Raw genomic sequence first — 9152 nt, 5'->3', positions numbered from 1 at the left:
GCTGATGGCCACCAACCCATGATGGACACCCAAAGCTGATGGCCACCAACCCATGATGGACACCCAAAGCTGATGGCCACCAACCCATGATCATCAACTAATGAAGCTGGTGGCCACCAACCCGTGATGGACACCCAAAGCTGATGGCCACCAACCCATGATGGACACTCAAAGCTGATGGCCACCAACCCGTGATGCTCACCCAAAGCTGGTGGCCACCAACCCATGATCATCAATTAACGAAGCTGGTGGCCACCAACCCGTGATGGACACTCAAAGCTGATGGCCACCAGCCCATGATGGACACTCAAAGCTGATGGCCACCAGCCCATGATGCTCACCCAAAGCTGGTGGCCACCAACCCATGATGGACACCCAAAGCTGGTGGCCACCAACCCATGATGCTCACCCAAAGCTGGTGGCCACCAACCCATGATGCTCACCCAAAGCTGGTGGCCACCAACCCATGATCATCAACTAACGAAGCTGGTGGCCACCAACCCGTGATGGACACCCAAAGCTGGTGGCCACCAGCCCATGATGCTCACCCAAAGCTGGTGGCCACCAACCCACGATCATCAACTAATGAAGCTGGTGGCCACCAACCCGTGATGCTCACCCAAAGCTGATGGCCACCAGCCCATGATGCTCACCCAAAGCTGGTGGCCACCAACCCATGATCATCAACTAACGAAGCTGGTGGCCACCAACCCGTGATGGACACCCAAAGCTGGTGGCCACCAGCCCATGATGCTCACCCAAAGCTGGTGGCCACCAACCCACGATCATCAACTAATGAAGCTGGTGGCCACCAACCCGTGATGGACACCCAAAGCTGGTGGCCACCAACCCGTGATGCTCACCCAAAGCTGGTGGCCCCCAACCCACGATCATCAACTAACGCAGCTGGTGGCCACCAACCCGTGACGCTCACCCAAAACCCCTGGCCGCCAGCCCCCGGTGGTCGCCCAAGGAAGCCGTCGGCCGCCAACCCCCTCACATCTTCTTGAGACGTTCCTCCAGGGCCTCCAGCTCGCCCATGATCTCCTTGGGCAGGTCCTCCCCGAAGTTCTCCTCGTAGTACTGCCGCAGCTCCCGCGCCTCCTTCTCCCAGAAGCTCCTGGAGATGGCGAAGAGCCGGGCGTAGGAGACGCCGGGAAGCCCCCGCAGATCCAAAGCGTCCTCTCGAGGTATCAACCCCACCGGGGTGGATTCGGCGTTGTCTTCTCCTTCCACCCGGCTACAGATCCAGGCCAGGACGCGGGCGTTGTGACCGAAACCCGGCCACAGGAACCGGCCGGCGGCGTCCTTGAGGAACCAGTTGACGTGGAAGATGCGGGGCAGGCGGGCGCCTTCTCGTTCGCCCATGGACAACCAGTGGGCCAGGTAGTGGCCGGCGTTGTAGCCGAAGAAAGGTCTCATGGCGAAGGGGTCGTGCATCAGGCGGCGGCCTGGGGGGGGGCGGGGCCGGGAGGTCAGGGGGAGGGAGGTGGTTATGGGGGTGGTGGGACGTCGGGGTCAAGAGTGGATGAGGTTATGGGGCAGGGGGTGGTGGGACGGGGTTATGGGGGTGGTGGGACGTGGTTATGGGTTGGTAGGACGTGGTTATGGGTTGGTAGGACGTGGTTATGGGTTGGTAGGACGTTGGGGTCAAGAGTGGATGAAGTTATGGGGCAGGGGGTGGTGGGACGTGGTTGTGGGGTTGGTAGGACGTGGTTATGGGTTGGTGGGACGTGGTTACGGGGTGGTGGGACGTTGGGGTCAAGAGTGGATGAAGTTATGGGGCAGGGGGTGGTGGGACGTGGTGGTGGGGTGGTGGGACGTCGGGGTCAAGAGTGGATGAGGTTATGGGGCAGGGGGTGGTGGGACGTGGTTGTGGGGTTGGTAGGACGTGGTTATGGGTTGGTGGGACGTGGTTACGGGGTGGTGGGACGTGGTTACGGGGTGGTGGGACGTGGTTACGGGGTGGTGGGACGTTGGGGTCAAGAGTGGATGAGGTTATGGGGCAGGGGGTGGTAGGACATGGTTATGGGGTGGTGGGAGGTGGTTATGGGGTTGGTGGGACGTGGTTATGGGGTTGGTGGGACGTTGGGGTCAAGAGTGGATGAAGTTATGGGGCAGGGGGTGGTGGGACGGGGTTGTGGGGTTGGTAGGACGTGGTTATGGGTTGGTAGGACGTGGTTACGGGGTGGTGGGACGTTGGGGTCAAGAGTGGATGAGGTTATGGGGCAGGGGGTGGTGGGACGGGGTTATGGGGGTGGTGGGACGGGGTTATGGGGGTGGTGGGACGTTGGGGTCAAGAGTGGATGAGGTTATGGGGCAGGGGGTGGTGGGACATGGTTATGGGGTTGGTGGGACGTGGTTATGGGGTTGGTGGGACGTTGGGGTCAACAGTGGATGAAGTTATGGGGCAGGGGGTGGTGGGACGTGGTTATGGGGTTGGTAGGACGTGGTTATGGGGTTGGTGGGACGTTGGGGTCAAGAGTGGATGAGGTTATGGGGCAGGGGGTGGTGGGACATGGTTATGGGGGTGGTGGGACGGGGTTATGGGTTGGTAGGACGTGGTTATGGGTTGGTAGGATGTTGGGGTCAAGAGTGGATGAAGTTATGGGGCAGGGGGTGGTGGGACGGGGTTATGGGGGTGGTGGGATGTGGTTATGGGTTGGTAGGACGTGGTTATGGGGTTGGTAGGATGTTGGGGTCAAGAGTGGATGAAGTTATGGGGCACGGGGTGGTGGGACAGGGTTACGGGGGTGGTGGGACGTGGTTATGGGGTTGGTAGGACGTGGTTATGGGGTTGGTAGGACGTGGTTATGGGGTTGGTGGGACGTTGGGGTCAACAGCGGATGAAGTTATGGGGCAGGGGGTGGTGGGACGTGGTTATGGGGTTGGTGGGACGTGGTTATGGGGTTGGTGGGACGTTGGGGTCAAGAGTGGATGAGGTTATGGGGCAGGGGGTGGTGGGACGGGGTTATGGGGGTGGTGGGACGGGGTTATGGGGGTGGTGGGACATGGTTATGGGGTTGGTAGGATGTTGGGGTCAAGAGTGGATGAGGTTATGGGGCAGGGGGTGGTGGGACAGGGTTATGGGGTTGGTGGGACGTTGGGGTCAAGAGTGGATGAGGTTATGGGGCAGGGGGTGGTGGGACGGGGTTATGGGGTTGGTGGGACGTTGGGGTCAAGAGTGGATGAGGTTATGGGGCAGGGGGTGGTGGGACGGGGTTATGGGGTTGGTGGGACGGGGTTATGGGTTGGTAGGACGTGGTTATGGGTTGGTAGGACGTGGTTATGGGTTGGTAGGATGTTGGGGTCAAGAGTGGATGAAGTTATGGGGCAGGGGGTGGTGGGACGGGGTTGTGGGGTTGGTAGGACGTGGTTATGGGGTTGGTGGGACGTTGGGGTCAAGAGTGGATGAGGTTATGGGGCAGGGGGTGGTGGGACATGGTTATGGGGGTGGTGGGACGGGGTTATGGGTTGGTAGGACGTGGTTATGGGTTGGTAGGATGTTGGGGTCAAGAGTGGATGAAGTTATGGGGCAGGGGGTGGTGGGACGGGGTTACGGGGGTGGTGGGACGTGGTTATGGGGTTGGTAGGACGTGGTTATGGGGTTGGTAGGACGTTGGGTCAACAGTGGATGAAGTTATGGGGCAGGGGGTGGTGGGACGTGGTTATGGGGTTGGTGGGACGTGGTTATGGGGTTGGTGGGACGTTGGGGTCAAGAGTGGATGAGGTTATGGGGCAGGGGGTGGTGGGACGGGGTTATGGGGGTGGTGGGACGGGGTTATGGGGGTGGTAGGACATGGTTATGGGGTTGGTAGGATGTTGGGGTCAAGAGTGGATGAGGTTATGGGGCAGGGGGTGGTGGGACGTGGTTATGGGGTTGGTGGGACGTTGGGGTCAAGAGTGGATGAGGTTATGGGGCAGGGGGTGGTGGGACGGGGTTATGGGGTTGGTGGGACGGGGTTGTGGGGTTGGTAGGACGTGGTTATGGGTTGGTAGGACGTGGTTATGGGTTGGTAGGATGTTGGGGTCAAGAGTGGATGAAGTTATGGGGCAGGGGGTGGTGGGACGGGGTTGTGGGGTTGGTAGGACGTGGTTATGGGTTGGTAGGACGTGGTTATGGGGTTGGTGGGACGTTGGGGTCAAGAGTGGATGAGGTTATGGGGCAGGGGGTGGTGGGACGGGGTTATGGGGGTGGTGGGACGTGGTTATGGGTTGGTAGGACGTGGTTATGGGGTTGGTAGGATGTTGGGGTCAAGAGTGGATGAAGTTATGGGGCAGGGGGTGGTGGGACAGGGTTACGGGGGTGGTGGGACGTGGTTACGGGGGTGGTGGGACGTGGTTATGGGGTGGTGGGACGTGGTTATGGGGTTGGTAGGACGTGGTTATGGGGGTGGTGGGATGTTGGGGTCAACAGTGGATGAAGTTATGGGGCAGGGAGTAGTGGGATGTGGTTATGGGGGTGGTGGGACGTGGTTATGGGGGTGGTGGGACGTCGGGGTCAAGAGTGGATGAGGTTATGGGGCAGGGGGTGGTGGGACGTGGTTATGGGGCGGTGGGAGGTGGCTATGGGGCGGGGGGGCGTGGCTATGGGGCGGGGGGGCGTGGCTCACCGGTGTGCTCGGCGGCGGCGGTGGCCTCGCTCCTCATGGCGCTGCCCAGGAAGACGCCGTGGCGCCAGTTGAAGGCCTCGTAGACCAAGGGCACGCCTGCCAGGACGCCACGCCCGTGGGCCCACCGCCGCGGGCGATTGGCCGAAGGTTGGCGTGGGGGTGGGGTGATGTGGGGGTGGGCGTGGCCTTACCTTCGGGTCTCCGCCCCCCCAAAATGATGGCGTCGATGGGGACGCCGTCGGGGTCCTCCCAGGCGGGGTCCATGATGGGACACTGGGCCGCCGGGGCGCAGAACCGGGAGTTGGGGTGGGCGCAAGGCTCGGGGTCACCTACGGGAGGGCGGGGACCGGGAGGGGAGGGGGAGGAGACGAGGAAGAGGATGATGAGGAGGCGAGGAAGAGACGAGGAAGTGGAGGATGAGGAAGAGACGAGGAGGATGAAGATGAGGAAGAGACGAGGAGGATGAAGATGAGGAAGAGACAAGGAGGAGGAGAATGGAGACGAGGAGGAGGAGGAGGATGGAGACGAGGAGATTGAAGATGAGGAGATGAAGAGACAAGGAGGATGGAGATGAGGAGGAGGAGGAGGGTGGAGACGAGGAAGAGACAAGAAGGACGAGGATGGAGACGAGGATGGAGACGAGGATGGAGACGAGGATGGAGACGAGGATGGAGACGAGGATGGAGACGAGGATGGAGACGAGGATGGAGACGAGACAAGGAAGAGACAAGGAAGAGGAGGAGGAGGAGGAGGATGGAGACGAGGAGGTTGAAGATGAGGAAGAGACGAGGAGGAGGATGGAGACGAGGAGGTTGAAGATGAGGAAGAGACGAGGAGGAGGAGGGAGACGAGGAGGAGGAGACAAGGAAGAGATGAAGAGACAAGGACGATGAGGATGGAGATGAGGAAGAGACGAGGAGGAGGAGGAGAATGGAGACGAGGAGGAGGATGATGATGAGACGAGGAAGAGACGAGGACGAGGAGGATTAGGATGATGATGAGGAGGAGACGAGGAAGAGACAAGGAGGAGACGAGGAGGTTGAAGATGAGGATGATGATGAGGAGGAGACGAGGATGAGGATGGAGATGAGGAGACGAGGAGGACGAGAATGGAGACGAGGATGGAGACGAGGATGGAGACGAGGATGGAGACGAGGATGGAGACGAGACAAGGAAGAGATGACGAGGAGGAAGACGGAGATGGGGAGACAATGAGGAAATGATGGAGATGAGGATGAAGAGACGATGAGGAGAAGATGGAGATGAGGATGAGCAGAAGTTGAGGAGAAGAGCAGAAGTTGAGGAGAAGAGGAGAAGTTGGAGATGAGGATGAGGAGAAGTTGAGGAGAAGATGGAGAGGAGGATGAGGATGAGGAGAAGAGGAGAAGTTGAGGAGAAGAGGAGAAGATGGAGAAGATGGAGATGAGGAGAAGATGGAGAGGAGGAGGAGGAGGAGGAGAGCCGAAGGCGGTGGGGCAGCGCCGTGGGGCAGAGACCTTACCGGGGGTCCAGGGCCGGCCCAGCCAGGAGGTGAGGGTGGTGCCGGGCGCCAGGGGCTGGTCGATGCCCTCCCAGTAGACGCCGCCGTCGCTGGTCTGGCCGACGTTGGTGAAGATGGTGTTGCGCCGGATGGTCAGCATGGCGTTGGGGTTGGTGCGCATGGAGGTCCCCGGGGCCACCCCGAAGAAGCCGCTCTCGGGGTTGATGGCGCGCAGGCGGCCTGCGGAGGACGAGGGGGCCGTCGAGGGGCCGGCGGGCGGGAGAAGACACGGGGCCAACCACGGCCAGCAGGAGCCACGTGTGCCGGGGCCACCAGGAACATGGGACGTTGTGGCCACCACGGCCAGGAGAACCCATGTGTCTTGGGGCCACCATGGTGAGGAGAACCCATGTGTGCTGGGGCCACCAGGAACATGGGACATCGGGGCCACCATGGCCAGGAGAACCCATGTGTGCTGTGGCCACCAGGAACATGGGACATCAGGGCCACCATGGCCAGGAAAACCCATGTGTCTTGGGGCCACCACACCCAGGAGAACCCACGTGTCTTGGGGCCACCACGGCCAAGAGAACCCACGTGTCCTCTGGCCACCAGGAACATGGCACATTGTGGCCACCACGGCCAGGAGAACCCACACGTCCTGGGGCCACCACGGTCAGGAGAACCCACGTGTCCTGGGGCCACCAGGAACACAGGACATCGGGGCCACCATGGCCAGGAGAACCCACACCTCCTGTGGCCACCAGGAACGTGGGACATCAGGGCCACCCTGGCCAGGAGAACCCATATGTCTTGGGGCCACCACGGCCAGCAGAACCCACACGTCCTGGGGCCACCATGGTGAGGAGAACCCATGTGTGCTGGGGCCACCAGGAACATGGGACATCGGGGCCACCATGGTGAGGAGAACCCATGTGTCCTGGGGCCACCACGGCCAGGAGAACCCATGTGTGCTGTGGCCACCAGGAACACGGGACATCAAGGCCACCATGGTGAGGAGAACCCACGTGTCTTGGGGCCACCCCAGCCAGGAGAACCCACATGTGCTGTGGCCACCAGGAACATGGGACATCGGGGCCACCATGGCCAGGAGAACCCACACCTCCTGTGGCCACCAGGAACGTGGGACATCAGGGCCACCCCGGCCAGGAGAACCCATGTGTCTTGGGGCCACCCCGGCCAGGAGAACCCATGTGTCTTGGGGCCACCAGGAACATGGGACATTGGGGCCACCCTGGCCAGGAGAACCCACACCTCCTGTGGCCACCATGGCCAGGAGAACCCACCCCTCCTGTGGCCACCAGGAACACGGCACATTGCGGCCACCACGGCCAGGAGAACCCATGTGTCCTGTGGCCACCAGGAACATAGGACATTGTGAGCACCCCGGCCAGGAGAACCCATGTGTCTTGGGGCCACCATGGTCAGGAGAACCCATGTGTGCTGGGGCCACCAGGAACACGGGACATCAGGGCCACCATGGTGAGGAGAACCCATGTGTCTTGGGGCCACCATGGCCAGCAGAACCCACATGTCCTGGGGCCACCACGGCCAGGAGAACCCACACGTCCTGGGGCCACCAGGAACATGGGACACCGGGGCCACCATGGTGAGGAGAACCCATGTGTCTTGGGGCCACCATGGCCAGGAGAAGCCACGTGTCCTGTGGCCACCAGGAACATGGCACATTATGGCCACCACAGCCAGGAGAACCCACCCCTCCTGTGGCCACCAGGAACACGGCACATTGTGGCCACCACAGCCAGGAGAACCCACACGTCCTGGGGCCACCATGGTCAGGAGAACCCATGTGTGCTGTGGCCACCAGGAACACGGGACATTGGGGCCACCACGGCCAGGAGAACCCACGTGTCTTGGGGCCACCATGGTCAGGAGAACCCATGTGTCTTGGGGCCACCACGGTCAGGAGAACCCACACGTCCTATGGCCACTCCGGCCAGGAGAACCCACACCTCCTGTGGCCACCAGAAACATGGGACATCGGGGCCACCATGGTGAGGAGAACCCACGTGTCCTGTGGCCACCAGGAACATGGGACACCGGGGCCACCATGGTGAGGAGAACCCATGCGTCCTGTGGCCACCAGGAACATGGGACACCGGGGCCACCATGGTGAGGAGAACCCATGCGTCCTGTGGCCACCAGGAACATGGGACATCGGGGCCACCATGGTGAGGAGAACCCACGTGTGCTGTGGCCACCAGGAACACGGGACATTGTGGCCACCACGGCCAGGAGAACCCACATGTGCTGTGGCCACCAGGAACACGGGACACCGGGGCCACCCCGGCCAGGAGAACCCACGTGTTCTGGGGCCACCCCGGCCAGGAGAACCCACCCCTCCTACGCCCCCCCCCGCCCCGTGGCCACCTCGCCCCCCGGCCCGGCCCTCACCGTCGGCGTCGAACTTCATCCAGGCGATGTCGTCGCCCACGCAGTGGATGCGCCAGCCGGGCAGGGCGGGGGTCAGCATGGCCAGGTTGGTTTTGCCGCAGGCGCTGGGGAAGGCCCCCGCCAGGTACCGCTTGCGCCCCGCCGGGTCCGTCACCCCCCACGATCTGGGGGGGGGGGGGGGGGTTTGGGGAGAAAACGCCGCGGTTTGGGGCTCGGCCGGGGGGGGGGAACCCCGCGGTCTTGAGGAACCCCCCCACGCCCACCGTGGTACGCCCCAACGCCCCCCGAGCCCTCCCAAACCCCCCCAAAATTTAATTTGGGCTGCCCCAAAACCCCCCCAGAGACCCCCAAAACCCCCCCAAAATTTAACGTGGGCTGCCCCAAACCCCCCCAGAGACCCCAACCCCCCCCCCCCAATTTAATTTGGGGTGCCCCAAACCCCCCCCCAAATCCCCCCAAATTTAATGGGAGGTGCCCCAAACCCCCCCGAGACCCCCAAAATCCCCCCAAACCCCCCCAAATTTAATGTGGGGTGCCCCAAAACCCCCCAGAGACCCCCAACCCCCCCCCAAATTTAATGTGGGCTGCCCCAAACCCCCCCAAAATTTAATTTGCGGTGCCCA

General features: G+C 61.9%; 1 protein-coding gene across 1 annotated transcript; it reads right to left on the bottom strand.

The window, feature by feature from the left end:
• Positions 1-951: 951 nt before the first annotated feature.
• Positions 952-8693, bottom strand: LOC142403448 (phosphoenolpyruvate carboxykinase [GTP], mitochondrial-like; the record flags this gene model as incomplete). The annotated part of the gene is made up of 5 exons (XM_075489693.1): positions 952-1451; positions 4614-4709; positions 4805-4942; positions 6115-6333; positions 8530-8693. Coding segments are annotated over 5 exons (1072 nt in total), but the record flags the coding sequence as incomplete, so codon positions are not given.
• Between the last annotated feature and the right edge of the window lie 459 nt (positions 8694-9152).

This window comes from Mycteria americana, unplaced genomic scaffold (genome assembly GCF_035582795.1).
Source record: "Mycteria americana isolate JAX WOST 10 ecotype Jacksonville Zoo and Gardens unplaced genomic scaffold, USCA_MyAme_1.0 Scaffold_274, whole genome shotgun sequence".
NCBI lineage: Eukaryota > Metazoa > Chordata > Aves > Ciconiiformes > Ciconiidae > Mycteria > Mycteria americana.
The sequence above is the reverse complement of the archived record's forward strand: the minus strand, read 5'-3'. Positions and strand labels throughout refer to the sequence as shown.